At 41.6% G+C, this 22,453-nt stretch overlaps 1 protein-coding gene and 1 pseudogene across 1 annotated transcript in view; both read left to right on the forward strand.

Moving 5' to 3' along the window:
• The window catches only part of BUB1 (BUB1 mitotic checkpoint serine/threonine kinase), a 45,236-nt gene extending 26,300 nt beyond the window's left edge, over positions 1–18,936 (forward strand). The window contains exons 17-25 of the mRNA XM_059659159.1: positions 1,150–1,237; positions 5,652–5,890; positions 7,462–7,605; positions 12,648–12,763; positions 13,102–13,263; positions 13,442–13,599; positions 13,700–13,874; positions 14,422–14,528; positions 17,118–18,936. Of these exons, the coding sequence (XP_059515142.1) occupies positions 1,150–1,237; positions 5,652–5,890; positions 7,462–7,605; positions 12,648–12,763; positions 13,102–13,263; positions 13,442–13,599; positions 13,700–13,874; positions 14,422–14,528; positions 17,118–17,313 (1,385 nt within the window). The 3' untranslated portion in view covers positions 17,314–18,936. The remainder of the gene's footprint in view (positions 1–1,149; positions 1,238–5,651; positions 5,891–7,461; positions 7,606–12,647; positions 12,764–13,101; positions 13,264–13,441; positions 13,600–13,699; positions 13,875–14,421; positions 14,529–17,117) is intronic.
• A 1,906-nt stretch (positions 18,937–20,842) lies between these two features.
• LOC132213935 (alanine--tRNA ligase, mitochondrial-like) lies at positions 20,843–21,984 on the forward strand (annotated as a pseudogene).
• Positions 21,985–22,453: the final 469 nt, after the last annotated feature.

Genomic DNA, 22,453 nt, shown 5'->3' on the forward strand with positions numbered 1-22,453 from the left:
TGTTACTTACTAACTGCTGGCCTACAAAATATATATGCAATGAGACCTGAAACTGCTTTACCTTTTGGAAGACTACTGAATTACTAGCCAACTCTTGTCATTGCTGGCACTTTTTTTTTTTTTTTTAAGAAAGCAATTGTTCACTGAAGCATGCCAGTAAAAGAATTGCCAAGGAATTTCTCTCCCCTAGATGGAAGCATATTTGAGCTTGTATACTTAAAAATGTTTAACTAAAGGTATAAAACTTTTTTGTCAAGTATTAACCCAACATGATATATTTCTTTTCTGAATTTTAAAGAGGAGGTCAGCTGAAACCTGAACAATTGCCAAGTGTTACCACAAGTTTGCCACTTTAATAAAAAAAATGTTTTTAAAGTTTTTTTCCCTTTAAGAAAACTAGTTTAATCAGTCAAGAGCCTTTCAGAACAGTCAAAAATTGGCTACAATTATAGTATTTGCCAGTTTGGTTCTATAAATAGGAGCTGATATTCTAGTTTTTAAAAATATTAGCACCTATTTGGTGAGGCAATATCTGATAAAATTTAATTCAGTGTAATATTTGGCTATATATAGTACTAACATCACTTGGTAGATGTTTATTCTATATTTCTGCCCTATCTAGTCTGTTAATCAGTAGACGTGTGGGGTTTTTTTCTTTAGTTAAAAGGAGTGGCAACTGTTGCCAGGGAGCTTTCTGATGTAAACATACTATATCATTCAATCAACTAAAACAACCGACTGACTGAAAGACACCAAAACCCCTGCCCTCCTAAAGCCTGGCAGTCTTTTATACTCGATGTCCTTGTCATCAGGTTCTCCCAAAGCAGCGTGTGGCCTGCCTCCTATACCAGTAACCTCCCATGATTTGGTCATCCTCCCCACAGTGGACCTGCCCTTCTCCAGGCCCTATTCTCTGAAGGATTGTATGGATTAGATGTATAAAGTTGAAATGCTCACATATATTAGTAGTAGAATGTTTTTTAAAGTGATTTTCCCCCCTTTTAAAAATCTTACAGCACATTTACCATGGAACACTATTTTAAAATTACAACAAGAGTCACTATAAAAAGGAATCCTTGACTTTATAACAAAATCATGTGTGTACACACGTGTCCACATAACGTCTACCTCTAATTTTTTATGTTTCAGAAAATGTGATAGCAGCACAGTGCACCCATGTGCCTTTGGATTCATGTGAAGAAAACGTGGTGCAACCCTCAAAAGACAGAAAGTTCAGGTATAGTGAGCATGTGGTTCTGTCACTCCATTTTCATTCTAGCTTTGCTTTAAGATGTAATAGAATTCCAGTCCTTAAAGGCTAATAGCATTTTTATGGGCTCTCAGCTTTAAGTCCGAAGGCCCTCTCTGTGGATAAATAGAATAATTAATCTAAACATGGGGTACATCAGGGCTATGAGAAAAGCAATGAGGTAGCAGAGAATCCCTGTGGGAAGAGTTTCTGTATCTGATTTCCACTAATTTGGGGAGCACAACTGTAGTACTCTTACCAAAGACCCTGTTGCAGAACTGAGCAAACAGAATTCCTTCTCTATACCCATTGTAATTAAGACAGTCAATCACTTCCTTTTATGAGGCAGAAGATACAGTGTTTAAACTTAGGAATTGGTGCACAATGCAGACTTACCATACATTAATGTTTTGCAGAAGTAAAATTCCAACATATTTGAGTAGTCTGATAGACACTGAAAGTAGCTATAATCTTTTGAGCATTTATTATATCCCAGAACAGTGGCTATGTTTTTCATAAACTATATCTTTTAATTAACCGTACAGTACCTTCAGTTATAGGAACTAGTCTTTTCTACCATTACAGATGAGGAAACCAGGCTTAGAAGGCTAAATAAAAGACCTAAAGTTATACAGCTTCTAATTGGAAGCATGGGAACTTGAACCCATATCTCTTATTTTAGAACCCTTGTTCTCACCACTGGGCTGTGCTCTTGTTATCAAACTCCCCCCGCTCCCCCCCCCTTTTTTTTAATTAGAGAAAAGGGATTTCTCTGGTACCTTTTTAATATTCTTTTTATTTTTTACTTTATTTTTATTGTTGACACTATTACAAATGTCCCCATCTTCCCCCCTCTTTGTCCACCTCCACCCAGCCTCCCCCCACTTTGCCCACCTCCACCCAGCCTCCTCCCCCTTTCCCTCTGGCCATCACCACACTGTTCTCTGTCTATAGGTTATGCTTATATGTTCTTTGGCTAATCCCTACTTTTTCTGTGTCTCCCCTCACACAGCTGTCAGTCTGTTCCATGTATCCATGCCTCTGTTTCTATTTAGTTTGTCAGTTTATTTTGTTAATTAGATTCCACATATAAGTGAGGTCATATGGTATTTGTCTTTCTCTGACTGGCTTATTTCACTTAGCATAATAATTTTCAGGTTCTTCCATGCTGTCACAAAAGATAAGATTTTCTTCTTTTTTTTTTATGGCTGCATTGTATTCCATTGTGTAAATATACCATGGTATTTTTATTCATTCATTGACTGGTGGGCACTTGGGCTGTTTTACAGATCTTGGCTGTTGTAAATAACACTGCGATGAACATAGGGGGTGCATATATTCTTTTAAATTGATGTTTCAGGATTCTTAGGATATATTCCCAGAAGTGGGATCACTGGGTCAAAAGGCAGTTCTATTTTTAATTTTTTGAGGACACTCCATATTGTTTTCTACAGTGGCTGCACCTGTCTACATTCCCAACAACAGTGCATGAGGGTTCCCTTTCTCCACATCCTCACCAGCATTTGTTGTTTGTTGATTTATTGATGATGGTTGCCATTGTGGCAGGTGTGAAGTGATATCTCATAGTGGTTGTAATTTGCATTTTTCTTGAGCATTTTTTCATATGTCTATTGGCCAGCTGTATGTCTTCTTTGGAGAAGTATCTATTCCAGTCCTTTCCCCAATTTTTAATTGGGTTTGTCTTCCTGATGTTGAGTGTATAAGTTCTTTATATATTGGAAATATATATCCTATCTAATAAAAGAGAAACATGGTAATTAGCTGTACCTCTGCTACCCTTCCCATTGGCTAATCAGGGTGATATGCAAATTAACTGCCAGCCAAGATGGCGGCCGGCAGCCAGGCAGCTTGAAGCAAACATGAGGCTTGCTTACTTCAGTGACGGAGGACTCCAATGTTCTCCGCCTGCCGCTGCCGGCCTCTGAGCTTGCAGTTTGAAACATTATTACAAATATAGAAGCTAAACAAAACCCCAGAAACCTGCTTTCAGCCAGCCGGGATCTCAGAGCTGGAGTTGAAACAGTGTTTCGATTATAGAACCCGAACAAACCAGATACCTTCTTTCAGCAGCCGAGGCCTAAGAGCTGGAGCCAAGCCTCAGAGCTAAAGCTGGCCCAGAAAAAAAAAAAAAAGAAAAAAAGGAGCGGTTGGGAGCTTCAGTCACCCGCCAGCCTGAAAACAGCCCTCAGCCCCTCACCCAGACTGGCCAGGCACCCCAGTGGGGACCCCCACCCTGAAGGGGTGTGACCAACTGCAAACAGCCATCATCCCCTCATCCAGGCTGGCCAGGCACCCAAGCGGGACCCCCACCCTGATCCAGGACACCCTTCAAGGCAAACCAGCCAGCCCCACCCATGCACCAGGCCTCTATTCTATATAGTAAAAGGGTAATATGCCTCCCAGCACCGGGATCAGCGGAGCCTAGAGGCCTCCCGCCATCGGGATCAGCGTGACAGGGGGCAGCGCCCAAACCCCCTGATCGCCCTGCGGCTCTGTGTGTGACAGGGGGCGGGGCCACAACCTCCCTATCTGCCCTGCTCTGTTTGTGACAGGGGGCAGCGCCCCAACCCCCTGATGGGCCCTGCTCTGTGCGTGACAGGGTGGCACCGCAACCTCCCCATCGACCCTGCCTTGAGTGTGACAGGGGGCGGTGCCCCAACCCCCCAATCGGCCCTACCCTGAGCGTGACTGAGGGTGGCATCGTAACCTCCCGATCCGCCCTACTCTGTGCATGACAGGGGGCGGCACCCCAACTCCCCAATCAGCCCTGCTCTGAGCCCTACCAGGGGCTGCACCTAGGGATTGGGCCTGCCCTCTGCCACCCAGTTGCAGGCCTAAGCCAGCAGGTCGTTATCTCCTGAGGGGTCCCAGCCTGCGAGAGGGCACAGGCCAGGCTGAGGGACCCCCTCTTCTCCCCGAGTGCACAGATGTTTGTGCACCGGGCCTCTAGTCTTTATATAATTGGAAATTAACCCCTTATCAGATGTATCCTTGGCAAATATGTTCTCCCATGCAATGAGTTCCCTTTTGATTTTATTGATTTTTTTTTTTTTTTTTTTTGCCGTGTAGAAGCTTTTTAGTTTGCTGTAGTCCCATTTGTTTATTTTTTTTTCTTTGTTTCTCTTGCCCTAGGAGACATATCAGTAAAACTATTACTATGAGAGATGTCTGAGATTTTACTACCCATGTTTTCTTCTAGGATTTTTATGGTTTTGTAATTTACATTCAAGTCTTTAATCCATTTTGAGTTTATTCTTGTGTATTGTGTAAGTTGGTGGTCTAGTTTCATTTTTTTTTTGTACCCACCCAATTTTCCCAACATGATTAATTGAAGAGACTGTGTTTACTCCATTGTATGTTCTTGCCTCCTTTTTCAAATACTAATTGACCATATAGGTATGGATTCATTTCTGGGTTCTCTGTTCTGTTTCATTGATCTATATGCCACTCTACAGGTTGAGTATTGATTTGGGGTTTATAAATAAATTTTAGCCTGGACATCCTATATAATATAAACCTAATATGCAAATCAACCTAACGGGGAACTACCGGGCACTATGACATGCACTGACCACCAGGGGGTAGACGCTCAACACAAGAGCTGTTCCCTGGTGGTCAGTGCACTCCCACAGAGGGAGTGCCGCTCCTCCAGAAGCCCAGCTCACAGCTGGTGAGTGCAGCAGCAGTGGCCAGAGCCTCTCCTGCCTCCAAAGCAGCACTAAAGGCCCCTTGGGGGATGTCCGACTGCTGGGAGCAGGCCAGGCAGGTGGACATCCCCTGAGGAGTCCTGGACTGTGAGAGGACACAGGCCAGCCTGAGGGACACCGCGCGCCCCCCCCCCCCCCCCCCCCAGTGCACGAATGTCATGCACCGGCCGCTAGTGAATTCATCAATATGGAATCCATGAGTACTGAGGTTGAATGTACAGACTTATATGTGTGTAAAAATGTGCCAGTGTTGGGTTGTTGAATTGCAGTTCACACTTTTGGTTTATTTCATTGTTATAAAAGAAGGTATTTTGGATAAAGATAAGTGTTCAATCTTGGTGACAGTACTGATGCTCCTATAATAGCTTGGGGGGTATAAACTGGTTCCTCTCAATGTTCCCTACTAAAGAATATTCCCTGTATTACCTACCAATTTATCAAATATATTACCACATCTTTGATTTATTTCTAATCATATGGTACTAGCTCTGTATTTGTATATTTTTGTTTTGTCTGAAGAAAATGCTTTAATCAGCTTTGTGAAGCAATTTTGGAATATCATTCCTAGAATGAAAAGGAAACTGCTTTGTGAGGCTTTTATGTGGTCAAATCTAGTAGTCTTGTAATCACGTGGTATTTAGTTTCCTCCTCTCTCTTTTTTTTCACACATCCAGTCCAATTCAAGAGAAAAACCCAGAAGCAGCATTCCCCATCAGTGCATCTTCAGCATCCTTACTGCATCCGAGCCAGCCAGCTGCAGGTGGCATGCTGACCAGCGAGGCAGAGCGGAACCTGAAAGCTTGTACACTCACAGATACTAACCTTCCTGTTGTGCGGAAACCATCGGACACCAGTGCTGGACTCCAAACAGAATGGGTGCAGCCTCGGTCACTTGGGAATGTGGATACCTCAAGTATGAACAGATTCTCAGTCTTCATTGTGCCCCCAAATAAGGACAGTCGCCTAGTAAAAGCTGCTTCATGAAAAGCTCAAAGAGCAGGGACTCAAATGTCATTCAGAAAGAATTTGCATACTTTATCACATTTGCTGATGCCGCAGGGCAAGTTCATCCATTTTAATTTAATTTTATTTTTTTCTTAATCCTACCCCAAGGATATTTTCCATTGATTTTTTTTTTAGAGCGAAATAGAGGGAGAGACACAAAGAGTGAAACATTGATGTGAGAGAGACCCGTCAATTCGTTGCCTCCCGCACAGGCCAGGGATCAAGCCTGCAATTGAGGTACATGCCCTTGACCAGAATCATACCTGCGACCCTACTGTCCAAGGGTCGATGTTCTATCCACTGAACAAGATTGGCTAGGGCCATCCATTTTAATTTTAGAAAGTGTCAAAAATACCTGTTGGAAGAGGAAATTGGACTTGGAGGGCATACTATGTGTCAAGCGTTTAATGTAATACTGTTGTCTCCATTTTACAGAAAAGTAACCAGGTTCAGTGTTTAAGAGATCCCCAAACCCAGGCTGCACAAAAACATTTTGCATAATGGTTAGAAGCCCAGGCTCTGGAGGTAGACTGGCTAGGTTCTAATCCTGGCTCCCCCTCCTATGAGGTCATGTGATCTTAGCTGAGATTATTTCAGCCCTCTGTGGCCTTTCTGTAAAGTGGCAATGATGCTAGTTACCTACTTAGTCTTAAAATAAGGACCAAGTAAGTTACTAACTGTAAAGTACCCAGAACGGTATCCTACGTAGACTTAGCACTAAGGAAATGTTAATGATGCTAGATTAGGCTTGATCACTGCCACTAAATTTTTTCTTCTCTTTAGAAATGATTTCTCTTTTGTGAACCCAAAATATCTCATACATACAAATTGCACATAGGTAGTGTCCGTATTAAAAGGCAGCATCTTTTGCCCTGTCTGGGTTGCTCAGTTGGTTGGAGGGTCGTCCCATATACCAAATAGGTTGGGAGTTCGATCCCCCGTTGGGGCGTGTACAAGAAGGAACTGATTGATTTTTCTCTCACATTGATGTTTCTCTCTCTAAAATCAATAAATGTATCCTCAGGTGAGATTTTTTTTAAAGGCAACATCTTTTGTAGACATAAGTGAAAAAGCAATTTAGAGAATATATATCGGAGCGTATTAAAAGTACTTAACTAATATGCAGGTCTCCCTTTAAGACATGTACCCATAATTGTGCTAAAGGCAGTATCTAGCAGTTCTAGATGAGTGAAACAGGTGCCTTTGGTGTTGATTTCTTTTGTCTCAACTGAATATTGGTCTAATTATAGATCCAAAAGGACAATGAACTATACAGAACCATTCATTTTGACTTTTGAAAATGGTTTTTATTATTTGAATCAGTGCTCTTTACAGGTGAGGCTTCTGAAAGCTTATTTAATGTATGTCTCCACTTGCTGTATTTGTAATATCTTAGGTACTAACTTTATTTATTTATTTATTTATTTATTTATTTATTTATTTATTTATTTATTTATTTTTTGTTCCCATTTCTTTAAGACTTCACTGTTGAGAATCCATGGGATGATCGATTGATTTTCAAACTTCTGTCCGGGCTTTCTCAACCAGTGCGCTCCAGTCCAAATGCTTTCGAGTGGCAGTGTAAACTTCCTGCCATCAAGCCCAAGACTGAGTTTCAGCTGGGTAAGAACTATGTGGTAGTAACTTGAAACTCTTATTTCTCTGTGGGAAGTTTGTGGTGACCCGTGTGTGTGTTATTTTGCTTCTGGCACCACCATCACCTTAGGAAGGGTATTAAGCCATAAAAGTAGGTAACATTTTTATTGCTATTGGGGCTGTAACGTCTAGAAGGCCAGTTGACAATACCTATTAAAATTAAAAAAGCACATACTTTTAGATGCAGACATCACTTCTAAGGATTTCTCACAGATGTACTGCATATATTCCAAATAATATGTGCATGTAAAAGCAGCAGGTTGGAAGCTACATAGGTGCCAGTGGGGACTGCTTCAATAAATAACTGGATATCTCTGCAGTGAAATGCAGCTCTCTGTACTTATAGGGGATGGCCTCCAAAACATGCTGTTAAGAAAAGAGCAGACTAGTTTTATGTACTGCTCTTTCTTAAAAATATTTTTATTCATTTCAGAGAGGACAGGAGAGGGAGAGAGATAGAAATCTCAATGATGAGAGAGAATCATTGATTGGCTACCTCCTCCATGCCCCACACTGGGGATAGAGCCTGCAACCCAGACATGTGCCCTGAATAGGAATCAAACTGTGACCTCTGGTTCATAGGTTGCCGCTCAACCCACTGAGCCACGCTGGCTGACTGCTTTTTGTTTCTTAAAAAGATCATGTCTATATATATTCATATTTGATAGTATTTCCAGAGAACTTTTGGAAGGTACTCAAAACTAATAAAAATGGGCGTGGGGCTCTGGCCAGTTTGGCTCAGTGGATAGAGCGTCCTCCTGCGGACTCAAAGGTCCCAGGTTCGATTCCGGTCAAGGGCATGTGCCTTGGCTGCGGGCACATCCCCAGTTGGGGGCGTGCAGGAGGCAGCTGGTCGATGTTTCTCTCTCATTGATGTTTCTGACTCTCTATCCCTCTCCCCTCTCTGTAAAAAAAAAATCAATAAAATATATTAAAAAAAAATGGAAGTGGGAAACAGTGGATGTGGATAACAATGGGAATAACATTCTAACAACATACTTTCCATACATAATACACAGACTTCTTTGTTAACATTTTGCTTTAGTGCAGAACATTTGTTGAAGTTGATGAGCCAATATTGTTACATTATTATTAACTAAAGTTTATAGTAGGGTTCTCTTCCTTAGTATTGTTTTGAGAAATGTGAAATGATGTGTATCCATCATTACAATATCATACAGTGTAGTTTCACTGCCCTAAACCTGCCCTGTGCTCACCTAAAACCCTGTCAACCACCCATCTTTTTACTACTGTCTCCATAGTTTTGCCTTTTCCAGAATGTTATATAGTTAAATCATATAGTATGTAGACATTTTAGATTGGCTTCTTTCACTAAGCAATATGCATTTTTAAGATCCCTCCATGTCTTTTAATGGCATAATGGCTCTTTTCAGTTGCTGAGTAATAATTCACTTATTTATTCATTCACCTATTGTAGGCTATCTTGTCTTTTTCTGAGTTTTGGGCAATTATGAGTAAAGCTGCAGTAAACATCCCAGTGCAGGTTTTGTGTGGACATAAGTTTTCAGTTCATTTGGGTAAATATCAAGGAGTTTGATTGCTGGATTATATCATAAGAATATTTTTACATTGTCTTCCAGAAGGGTTTTACCATTTTGCATTCCCACCAGCAAAAATGAGAGTTCTGTTGCTCCCATCCTCACAGCATTTGATGGTATCAATGTTTTCAGTTTTAGCTATATTAATAGATGTGCATTATTATTTTTAATTTGCCTAATGACATGATATTGAACATTTTTATATGTTCATTTGCCATCTGTATATTTTCTTTGATGAGTTATAAATCTTTGGCCCCTTTTTAAATCGGGTTGTTCATTTTCTTAGTGTTGAGTAAAAGAGTTCGTTGTATTTTTTAGATAATAGTGCTTTATCAGATAAGTGTTTTGCAAAGATTTTCTTTCAGTCTCTGACTTTGTTTTTCATTCTATTTTTCATTCATTTCTTTCACAGACCATATTTTTTTCAAATATGTTTTTTTCTTTTCTTTTTATTGATTTTAGAGAGAGAGGGAAACGGGGAGGGAGATAGAAATGTCAGTCAGCTGCCTCCTGCATGCCCTCTACTGGGGATCAAGGCTCTAACCCACGCATGTGCCCTGACCAGGAATCAAACTGCCAACCTCTTGGTGCACGGGACAAAGGCCAATCAACTGAGCCACACCAACCATGGCACACAGATTATGCTTTTGTTGTATCTAAGAAGTCATTGACAAATCCAAGGTCACCTAGATTTTCTCTCTATTGTCTTCTGGGTCTTTTATTTGGTAGTTCTGTGTTTTACATTTAGGTGTATGATCCATTTTGACTGAACTTTTGTGAAAAGTTCTGTATCTAGATTTATTTTTGCAAGTTGATCTTCAGTTATTCTATCACCATTTGTTGAAAAGACTCTCCTTTCTTAATTGCCTTTGCTTCTTTGTCAGTGAGCAGCTGACTATATTTGTTTGGGTCTGTTTCTGGGTCTATTTCTGTCTGTTCATTGACCTATTTGTCTACCCTTTCACCAATACCACAGTGTCCTGATTATGGTAGCTTTTTTTTTTTTTTTAAATATATTTTATTGATTTTTTACAGAGAGGAAGGGAGAGGGATAGAGAGTTAGAAACATCGATGAGAGAGAAACATCGATCAGCTGCCTCCTGCACACCCCCTACTGGGGATGTGCCCGAAACCAAGGTACATGCCCTTGACTGGAATCGAACCTGGGACCCTTCAGTCCATAGGCCGACGCTCTATCCATTGAGCCAAACTGGTCAGGGCAATTATGGTAGCTTTTATTGTAAGTCTTGATGTTGGTGTTGGGTAGTGTCAGTTCTTTGATTTGTTATTCTTCAATATTGTGCTGGCTATTCTGGGTCTTTTTCCTCTCCATATAAAGTTTAGAATCAGTTTGTCAATATCCATGAAATCTTACATTGAATCTATATTATCAAGATGGGAAGAATAACAACTTGACAGTTTTATGTCTTCCTGTTCATGTACATGAAATATCTCTATTTAAATCTTTGATTTTTTTCATCAGAGTTTTGTCATTTTCCTCATATAGATCTTGTGCTTTTTTTATGTTTGTGGGGTTTTTTTGTTAATCCTCACTTGAGGAAATTTTTTTTTGTTTTTCATTCCTTTTTTAGAGTGGAAGGGAGGAGAGAGAAAAAGGGGGAGAGAGAAAAACCAGTGTTGTTTGCCTCGATTGGTTGCCTCCCACTTGTCCCCCAGTTGGGGCATAGGCTTGAATTGCAACCAAGGCACATGCCCTTAACTGGGACTCGAACCCTCAATCCTTTGGTATGTGGGCCAATGCTCTAACTGCAGAGCAACGCTGGCCAGGGCAGATCTTGTACATATTTTGTTAGATTTTAACGAGCTTTGCATACCTGGAGTGAAATGTTAATGGTATTGTGTTTTTAATTTCAAATTGTATTTATTCATCTTGGTACATAGGAAAGCAACTGACTTTTGTACATTAACCTTGTATCCTGCAACCTAGCTATAATCACTTATTAGCTACAGATTTTTGTTGATTCTTTGAGATTTTTCTGGATAGGCAATACTGCTGTCATCTGTGTACAAAGACTGTTTTATTTCTTTTACCCCAGTTTGTATGCCTCTTATTTCCTTTTTTTCACTTATTGAGTACAGTGTTGAATAGGAATAATGAGAAGAGATATCCTCACCTATTCCTGATCTTAGTGGGGAAACATATATATTGTTTCTCACCAATAAGTATGATGCTAGCAGTAGGTTTTTTGTAGATTTTCTTTATCAAGTTGAGGAAGTGCCCCTCTATTCCTACTTTGCAGGGAATTGTTATCATGATTGAATGTTGAATTTTATTAAATACTTTTTCTGCAGCTATTGATACGACCATATGATTTTTATTTTTAGCCGGTTTATGTGATCAATTACTTTAACTGATTTTTTAATGTATAGTTAGCCTTGCATACCTGAATTAAATCCCACATGGTTGTGGTGTATAATTTTTTTCTACATTTTTTTGGATTTGACTTGCCAATATTTTGTTGAGAATTTTTGCATCTGTGTTCTTGAGAGATATTGATTTTTAGTTTTCCTTTTTATAATTTTTTAAAATATATTTTATTGATTTTTTACAGAGAGTAAGGAAGAGGGATAGAGTTAGAAACATTGATCAGCTGCCTCTTGCACACCCCCTACTGGGGATGTGCTGGCAACCAAGGTACATGCCCTTGACCGGAATCGAACCTGGAACCCTTCAGTCCGCAGGCTGACGCTCTATCCACTGAGCCAAACCGGTTAGGGCTAGTTTTCTTTTCTTGTAATGTGTTTTCCTGGTTTGGTATTAGGGTAATGCTGACCTCATAGAATGGGTTAATAAGTTTTCCTCTGCTTCTATCCTTTGAAAGCTGTTGTAGAGAATTGGTGTAACTTCTTCCTTTGTTTGGTAAAATTCACCAGTGAAACCATCTGGGCTTGGTGCTTTCTGTTTAGAAAGGCTATTAATTATTGATTCAATTTTTTTACTAGACAGAGGCATTCTCAGATTGTCTATTCCTGTGTGAATTGTGGTACATTGTTTCTTTCAAGGAATTGGTCCATTTTATCTAGGTTATCAAGTTTGTGGGCTTAGAATTGCTCATAGTATTCCTTTATTATCCTTTTAATGTTCATAGAATCTGTAGTGATGCCTCTGTTTCATTTCATTGATAATAGTAACATGTTCACTTTTGATATTAATATTGTGTGTCCTCTCTTTTTCTCAGGTAACCTGGGTATGGGCTTATTGTCTTTATTGATCTTTTTAAAAAATTAAAATAATTAGCTTTTGGGGTTTTTTTAATATTCTCTATTGATTTTCTGTTTTCAATTTCTTTGATTGTTTTTTTCTCTAGTTCTTTTTTTCCTTCTGCTTTCTTTGGATTTAGTTAAGCATTGTGATAAAGTCTCCCCCGCGCCGCCCCCCCCCCCCCCCACCCCCAACACACACACACTTTGACATGTCTGTGTCCTCAGGTTCTTTGCTGGTCTATATTGATCACCTTCTTGGAGAAGGGGCTTTTGCTCAAGTCTATGAAGTTACCCATGGAGATGTGAAGGATACCAAAAGTAAACAGAAATTTGTTTTGAAGGTAAGTGATCTGGGCAGCCTTTTGTTTAACAGAGAACTGCCTTTTAGAGCTTTTCTTTTCTTTTCTTTTCTTTTCTTTTCTTTTCTTTTCTTTTCTTTTCTTTTCTTTTCAGACTGGTAGTTTCTTTCATTTAGGTTTATAACCCCCACTTAAGAACCAAAATTATCCTACATGGACTCAGTAAAATTATGTTGCATGCAACAGGTTCCATAATGCAGCAACACCGCACAGCTTGTCATCACTTCCCACCCATGTCCTTTATTGCGATAGAAATTGCTTTCCTGCCATCCTTTCTAGAATGTGAGACTGGATTTGAATGTGACACACCTGGTTTGCAGGTCCAGAAGCCTGCCAATGCCTGGGAATTCTACATTGGGACCCAGCTGATGGAGAGACTATCACCCAGTGAGCGACACATGTTTATTAAGTTCTATTCTGCCCACTTCTTCCAGGATGGCAGTGTATTAGTGGGAGATCTCTACAGCTATGGAACATTACTGGTAAGTGTATTCACATTGATGATGTGGATATGAATCTGAAGTTCTTTATCTTATGCCTTGCACATACCTTCTATACTTGGAGCTTTCATTGGAGTGGTAGGCTGGGGCAAAGCTCTTGACTTGAAATTTCATTGATCCTGTGTACCCAACTCATTATTCCACTTTCCATTGTTTCTAGAATGCTATCAATCTCTATAAAAACACCCCTGAGAAAGTGATGCCTCAAGCTCTAGTGCTTTCCTTTGCTATAAGAATGCTGCACATGATTGAACAAGTCCACAGCTGCGAGATCATCCATGGAGACATTAAACCAGACAACTTTATACTTGGAAGCAGGCAAGTGTTGTGTTTTTTACAAGGCTCTCCTCTTACCATTTGCCAAGCAGACTTTTTTTATTGTGCTCATGCGGCCTGGCCTTGTTTGTGTTTAATACAGATTTTTGGAACAGGACAGAGAAGATGATAATTTATCTGATGGCTTGGCACTTATTGACCTGGGTCAGAGTATAGATATGAAACTTTTTCCAAAAGGAACTACATTTACAGCAAAGTGTGAAACGTCTGGTTTTCAATGTACTGAGATGCTCAGTAACAAACCGTGGAACTACCAGGTATAAGAGTTAACCTGAGAGATTTGGAAACATTTTTCTTTATTATATTATAACTTAATTATATTTTCAGAATGAATTTGAGCATCTAGTTACTATGAGCTGCTCTAGTCTCCTATCCTGGGATTTAGGCCATGCTTGAGTGTTAGGTTCAGTTATGAGCACATTCCACGAGGCTTTGGAGCGCAGTGAGAGCGGAGGCTGGGGTCCCAGGGCCAGGAGTTCGGAGGCCTTCCAAACTGTCCCTGGGGGAGGGGATTCGAATGTTATATTTGCCTCTGGGTGACCAAAGAAAGGAAGGACTTAGGACACAACAGCTCAAGGAGAACAGAGCTTTCAGGGGACAGTGTGTGATCTGTCCATGGAAGCTTCCACCAAAGCCTAGATAGGCATTCAGTAGGGCACATCAGTGGGATATAGAACATATGATGTCCACATTCTTCAAAAGTAACTTCTTGTGACTGTGTAGCTTGCTGAGTAAGTTAGACATTTTAATATACTGGTGTGTGAATTAGTATTGTAGATATATAGACCTATATTTTCTTTGTAGATTGATTACTTTGGAGTTGCTGCAACCGTGTACTGCATGCTTTTTGGCTCTTACATGAAAGTGAAAAATGAAGGAGGAGTCTGGAAGCCTGAAGGTCTTTTTAGAAGGTGGGTATTAGCACTAGTACTACCGTGAGGAGAGAATAAATATGGTGGTGTATTGAGTTCCATATCAAGGGGAAATGGATCTCTGCCTGCGTGGAAAACCCATGCCTTGGCAAGTATGGTGACATGGCACAGTCCTGGGTGCTGGGTACAGTGAGCAAATTCCATAGCTTCATTACTCTGTTCTCATCTGAGATAGTGTGGCAGCCAGGGCCCTCCTAGAAGCAATAAAAACCCTGGCTGAATGGTTGCCTCCTGTATGTACCAATCACCTGGTGTTACCAAGCCTCCAGTTTTTGCATGTTTGTCCTCTTGCCTATGGAAATGGAAATTATAATCCTCCTGTGTACCCTAGATGTTTATTATAAGAAGCAAGAGAAATAATGCATGCGAAAGTGCTTTGTAAATTGTAGAGTAATATGATGAGGCAACTATCCATCACAGGGTAGGGTTTTAAGTCCCAACCCTGCATGACTATAGTATTTCTGAGACTGTTTTCTCATCTGTAAAATCACAGTGGCAATTAATGATTGACTAGGATTCTTCCTTTCAACATAGATGGCCCTCTTCATATAATGTGTGAATGAACTATTGGTAATGTTTAAGCTGAGCATTTGGTACATGTATACTCATTATATCATTTATTAGAGGCCCAAAGCACGAAATTTGTGCAGGGGAGGGGGAGGGCCTCAGCCCGGACTGTGCCCTCTCACATTCTGGGACCCCCTGGGGGATGTCCAACTGCCAGTTTAGATTGGGCCTAAACTGGTAGTCGAGCATTCCCCTCGCAATCCGGGACCCCTTGCTCCTAACTGCCTGCCTCCTCGCTCCTTACCACTTGTCTCACCACTCCTTACCGCTGCCACGGAGGCAGGAAAGGCTCCCACACCTGCCGCTGAGCTTGCCAGCGTGGCTTCTGGCTGAGCAGCACTACCACTGTGGGAGTGCACTGACTACCACGGGGCAGCTCCTGCATTGAATGTCTGCCCTCTGGAGGTCAGTACATGTCATAGCGACTGGTCATTCTGGTTGTTCTGCTGTAAGTGTCGCTGAGCTTTTATTATATAGGATACTTTTTCTTAAATGTTTTTGAAATATGAAAACATACATTGAAAAAGACATTCACCTTAAGTGTACAGCCAGAACGGAATTTTACAGACCTTACAAGAAAAAGACCTGTCAATAGTAATTTTATAAAATGCAGGGTCTGTACATAAATAAGAGGCCCCAGAGGAAAACTTACGTATGCTTTATTCTACATGAATCATCAAATTTAGCAACTACTTTATGCTTTCTCTTGCTCATCATGGAAGGACCAGAGCATTATTCAGAGGCTTCAATCTCTGACTAGAGTAGCCGTAAATTAACTCTAAGCAGGCCTGATAATAAGGGGCTGGATTTCCTGCCTGGAACACAAATTTCCCCCAGGGCATTATCTCCATTCGGGAATTTTTGCAGATAGCTTTAGCCATTACAGTGGTTAGAACTTTAAATCTGTGCTCTGTTCTGGGCATCCCAGCCTTTCTGCCTGTTCCTGGCATGGATGCAATGAGGCTTGTCAGAGCCATTGACCAGATTATCAGATCTGACAATATTGGAAATACCGGTAGCGATAAACAGATCAATATTCTTAAAAAAAAAAAATTAAAAGAGAAAGGTTTTCCACTTAAGAGCTATTATTACTAAGACTACTTTTCTTGAATCACATTTTGGAAATAAGATATTTATAGATGTTTAATTATATCTCTTATTTATAAACTAGTGGCCTGGTGCACAAAATTTGTGCACATTAAAAGGAAATTATTTAGAGGAAATATTTTAATATTGCTATTTGTTCTTTATAATAGAAGTGTCGGAGATGAAAGAAAATTAGTAAAATGTATATGAAAATCTTCCTCCTGTCAGAGTCTGGGGCACGCCGCAGAACCCAGAGTCAAGTCCCCACCCACCCACGTGCACCTTGAAATCGTGCGAGACCCAGACCCGGCCAGCCCCACCCCCATCAAGCCCCACCAGGTGGGGGGCGCACCCTCAAGTCCCCTGGCCTGGTGCCGGGCAGTGCTGGGAGAGGGGCGCAGCCTCAGGTCCCCCGTCAAGCCCCGCTGGGTGGTGAAGCTCAGCCTCAGGGGCCCCATCAAGCCCTGCCGGGTGGGGAGCACAGCCTCAGGTACCCCAGTGTACCCTCAGGTCCCCTGGCCCAGCTTGAGGTCCCCCGGCCTGGTGCCGGGGCAGGCGGCACGACCTCAGGTCCCCTATCAAGCCCCGCCAGGCGGGGGGTGCAGCCTCAGATGCCCCAGCTTGGCGCCACACAGCCTCAGGTCTCTTCTTATCGCTCATTATGGCTTGTTATGGGAACCCTGCCTCTGCTGTGGGCGCAGCCATCTTGTGATGGTGTGATGATGTGAGGGTTAATTTGCATATCACCTCTTTATTATATAGGATAGATTGAACATTCCTTTTCTTGATGCACTGAGTTGTGTGTAGGTGAAGGTTGTTAATGTTCAGTTCTCCATGACTGGGAGTCAAAGGCAAGAGTGGGCCTTGCATATGGAATGCTACATTTTATCCTTTATTTGTGCTTTGTTTTCCCAGGCTTCCACATTTGGATATGTGGAATGAGTTTTTCCACATCATGTTGAATATACCAGATTGTCATCATCTTCCGTCTTTGGATTTGTTAAGGCAAAAGCTAAAGAAGATATTTCAACAACACTATACAAACAAGATTAAAACCCTCCGTAACAGGCTAATTGTACTGCTCTTAGAACATAAACGTTCTCGAAAATAAGACATGAGCACTACTGAAAAATCACGTTGTAAATGCTGGCCTGCTCACTTTGAGCCTTCATGTTTATTGTTTGTGTAAATGTTTCTTTGTTGTTTTTTCTTTTTGTAAATGTTTCTTTTTTAAAAGTCTATAAAATATATTCATGTGAGTGCTTGGTTATTGTCAATAATTCAACAAAATACACAGCTTAATAAGATCCCTGTGTAGCATGGCTGCTCTTTGGACATAAACATTCATGAGAAGAATTGGTCTGTGGACAGTCTCTAAAATCAGTTTTTAAACACTCACCTGTTCACTCTAAACCAAAAAAGGGCCAAAACAGCCTTTTCCCAAATTTGAGGGTTTGTATTTATGTAAAATAAGTAAAAATTCTCCAAACATAGCCAAGGGACTCAAGTTGTTATGAATAGTTTCCCTGTCTTATTGCCTGTTCTTCATTGCTATCTATGGGAAATACTAAAGTGATAAATCTTAGGCCTCTTCATTATTTAAAAATACCATTCAAAGGAAAATCTCACATCTTAAAAATAGCCTTATAAGCTGTGTAAATCATTAAGTTAGCCCTAAAATTATAGTAGCCAACTTATCATTTATTAATTTTAAAGCTGGAAGCTTCCTACAACCTGAACTGAACTTCCTCCCTGCTTCATTAGCATAATGAAAGAAAGCCAATCTGAGGCAGCACCAGTTCAGAATCCAGACAACTGCTTCCTCCTACACTGACTCCCACTCCCTTTCCCTGTTCCAAAGGCCACCTCCACCAACTTTTTGTTGTTAATCCTCAACTGAGGATATTTTTTTTCATTGCTTTTTCAGAGAGAGTGGAAGGGAGGGACAGGAAGAGAGAAACATCGGTGAGGGTTAGCTCCCTCACCCTAACTGGAGGCACTGAGCTGAACTGAAACACAGGTACAGGTACAGGTACAGGTACGTGCCCTGGGCCAGGAATCAAACCTGAGACCCTTCTATGTGCAGGCTGACACCACTAAGCAACGCTGGTCAGGGCACAACCCACTTTTTTGTGAGCCTTTCCAAAAATGATTTTATGCATATTTCTATGAATTTCTGACACAATTAGCAGAATTTTTTTTTCCACTTAATGTATAGTAGAGAATAGCTACATATGGCATGGTCACATTGAATGTTAATGGCTGTGTAATACTCAGTTATCTGATAACATCTGTAAATTCCTAGAAGTGAAATTGCTGGGTTAAAGGTGAGTGCATTTAACATTTTGTGTCGATATTTGCAAACTGCCCCCATGGGGTCTGTGCCAGCCCGCATGGAAGCTTTTGTTCTCTACACCTCCACTAACATCACAGTTCTGTGACCTTTACTGCTGTGACACATGAAACATGGGATTTCCTGTGGTCTTCATTTGCATTCTCAGGAATTACACCAAATATATTAATATATTCAAGAGCTGTGTATTTCTGTGAACTCGGATCTTTTGTGCACATTTTATTTGGATTGTTCTTTTTCAGGTTAATTTGTCAGAGCCCTTGATGTATGAGATGCAAATATTTGTTCCAGTTTATTTTCTGTTTTTGATTTAAAATTTCTGTTGCCATGAAATTTTTAAAATTTTTGTGTTATACTCTGATTCATAAAGTTTTAAATTAACGTTTTTTTATTTTGTGTCATAAAATGCCACCCTCAATTGAAAAATAAGAAAGTTTCCTAAATTTTAAAGTTTCAAGTAACCATCACTATGGAAATGCTTATTTCTTGTCTTTCCTGTTTTGTTTTGCGTGTGTGTGTGTGTGTGTGTGTGTGTGTAGGTTCCCTTTCATATTATACATTGTTTCTTTTGCTCTGCAGAAGGTTTTTCTGGTTGATGTTTGCTTTTGTCGCTTGTGGTTTTGGTGTCATCCAAAAATTTATTAACAAACCCATGTCAAGGAGCTTTTCCCTGTGTCACAGTTTCAGGTCTTATATTTAAACTTCATGTTTACTTTTGTAAATGTTATAAGAAAAAGGTCCAAGTTTCCATCTATTTCAAGTGAATATGCACTTTCCCTAGCACTGTTATTGAAGAGCTTTCCCTTCTATTGAGTATTCTTGGCTTCCTTGTCAAATAGTAGTTGAACTTATATGCAGGGGCTATTTCTGGGCACTTAATTTTGTTTAGTTGGTCTAGGTGTCTGGTTTTATGTCACACTTTTCAGTACAACTTTGTAATGTAGCTTAAACTCAGGAAGTGTGATGCAGCTTTGCTCAGGATTGCTTCGACTATTCAGGATCTTATGTGGTTCCTAAAAATTGTATGACTTTTCAAATTTTTAAAAAAATATATTTTATTGATTTCAGAGAGGAAGGAGATAGAAACATTGATGATGAGAGAGAATCATCAATCAGCTGCCTCCTGCAGGCCCCACATGGGATTGAGCCCACAACCCAGGCATGTGCCCTGACTGTGAATCTAAACATGACCCTCAGGTTCATAGGTTGATGCTCAACCACTGAGCCATGCGGGCTGGGCTGGGACTTTATTTACATGAAAAATGCCATTGGCATTTTTATAGTGGTTGCATTGAACTAAAGATTGCTTAGATTAATATGAACATTTGTTGTTGTTAATCCTCACCCAAGGGTATTTTTTCTATTGATTTTAACGTCCTATAGTCTTCCGAGTAGAGGTCTTTTATCTCTTTAGTTAAGTTTATTCCTAGGTATCTTAATTTTTTTGGTGTGATGGTAAATGGGAAGGTGTGAGAACCTAGAGTTAAGAAGGGAGGGATATTTGAGAGGAGATTGATTTTATACGTGGTCAGTTTTTAATTAAATGACTTGTACAACCTCAAGATGGTAGGAACACAGATAATTAATGTTTGGAAGGCAGGGAACCCTGTGTCTCCACTTTCCCTACACTTTAAATTCATAAAGAACTGAGGAATTAAAACAGCTGATGAGAATTGACAGCCAATGAAAAAAAGGCAAAAGGCTCAGGAGAGATGTAAACAAGGGGTACAAGCTAGATTCAGAGATTGTCTTCAGTCCATGGAGAATCAGGGCATGAGACTCTCAGAAGCAAATGACAACAATAACCAAATCCCTGTCTCTGCAAGGCTATGGCTCCATAGAAGGCAGGATTTCACACAGGCAAATGGAAATGCAACACAGGCCCACAGCCAGGTGTCATGTGGTCCCCCAAACAGGCTTGTGTTCACTGTTTTTCATTTGTTTTTGTTCTCAGATTATCCCCAAAGGTAAAAGCTCAGTAAGTGCTAATTCCCAAGTTGAGAAAGATTGCTTTAAGGGGTAGCAGAGGACGCCCTAGCTGGTTTGGCTCAGTGGATAGAGCGTGGGCCTGCGGACTGAAGGGTCCTAGGTTCGATTCCTGCCAAGGGCACATGCCTGGGCTGTGGGCTCAATCCCCAGTGGAGGGCGTGGGGGGCGGGGGGGCATGCAGGAGGCAGCCGATGGATGATTCTCTCTCATCATTTATCATTGCTGTTTCTATCTTTCTATCCATCTCTCTTCCTCTCTGAAATCAATAAAAATATATTTTAAAAAAAGAGGAGTTAAGATGGTGGCATCGGTGGCAGCTGCAGTCAGAGGAGGGCTGCGGCGGGCCATTGGAAGATCGCCCTTGTGTCGGGACCCCAGCCGCCGGCTGCTCTCCGCCGAGCCCCCTCCAGCCCAGGCGTCAGCCCTCCGTGATGCTTTCCTGAGCTTCTTTTGGGCCCGCCATGGCCAACGACTCGTGCCGTCCACTTCCATGTGGTCCCACGGCCACCCCAGCTTACTCTTTGTCAACGCCGGCATGAACCAGTCCAAGCCAATCTTCCCGGGCACCATGGATCCACGAAGCGAGATGGCAGGCTTCCGACGTGTGGTCCACAGCCGTGTCCAGAAATGTGTGAGGGCCGGAGGAAGCCACAACAACCTGGAGGACTTGGGCCGAGACCTTTCCCATCACACCTTTGAGATGCTTGGCAATTGGGCATTTGGGGGTGAATATTTTAAGGAGGAGGCTTGCAGCATGGCCTGGGCACTGCTCACTCAGGTCTATGGGATCCCTGAGGACAGGCTATGGGTCTCCTACTTTGGTGGTGACCCCAAGGCAGGGCTGGACCCAGATCTGGACAGCAGGGACATCTGGCTCAGCTTAGGGGTCCCTGCCAGCCGTGTGCTTTCCTTTGGGCCACAAGAGAACTTCTGGGAGATGGGGGACACTGGCCCTTGTGGGCCCTGTACCGAGATCCACTATGAACTGGCTGGAGGGATGGGTGCCCCCCGAGTTGGTGGAGCTTTGGAATCTAGTCTTCATGCAGCACAACAGAGAGGCAGATGGAAGTCTGCCACCCCTGCCCCAGCGGCATGTGGACACGGGAATGAGCCTGGAAAGGCTGGTAACTGTGCTGCAAGGCAAACACTCCACCTACGATACTGACCTCTTTTCCCCGCGGCTCAACGCTATACACCCGGGTTGCGGGGCACCCCCTTACTTGGGCCAGGTAGGAGCAGCAGAGGAGGGCCGCAGTAGATACGGCATATCGCGTGGTGGCTGATCACATGCGCACACTCAGTGTCTGCATCGCTGATGGTGTCTCCCCAGGAATGTCGGGCGCCCCACTGGTTCTTCCGCAGACCCTCCATCGAGCCGTGTGCTTCTCTACAGAGGTCTTGCAGGCACCACCTGTATATAAATCCAGAAAGATGAACTAATACTACATATGGTTGATTGATATATATTTATAATAATAAGAGCTAATTAGAGCAAACATCCTTCCGGAAGACCTTCCAAACAAAGCCAGGGCTGCAAGGGATGCCCGGGTCCAGGGCTCCTGATGGTGGCCTGGGGGGTAGGTGCGGGGGAGCCCGGTCCCGGGTCCCAGAGGGAAGCTGGTGCTGGCAGCTGGGGGAAGGAAGGCCTACTCGTGCATGAATTTCATGTATCCGGCCTCTAGTATATGTAACAAATGCTACTCATGCATGAATTTCATGTATCAGACCTCTAGTATATGTAACAAATGATTAAAGACCTAAATTAGAAAAATGATTAGAAAATTTATAATGTAAATATAAAGAGAGAAATTGGGCTGAAAATGATATAGACTATTACTGTATTGTATTATTTCTTCATTATTGTATTATGTTTTTTATTTTTCTTTTAATCCTCACCTGATGATAATTT

The sequence above is a fragment of the Myotis daubentonii genome, chromosome 12, assembly GCF_963259705.1.
Source record: "Myotis daubentonii chromosome 12, mMyoDau2.1, whole genome shotgun sequence".
Classification (NCBI taxonomy): Eukaryota; Metazoa; Chordata; class Mammalia; order Chiroptera; family Vespertilionidae; genus Myotis; species Myotis daubentonii.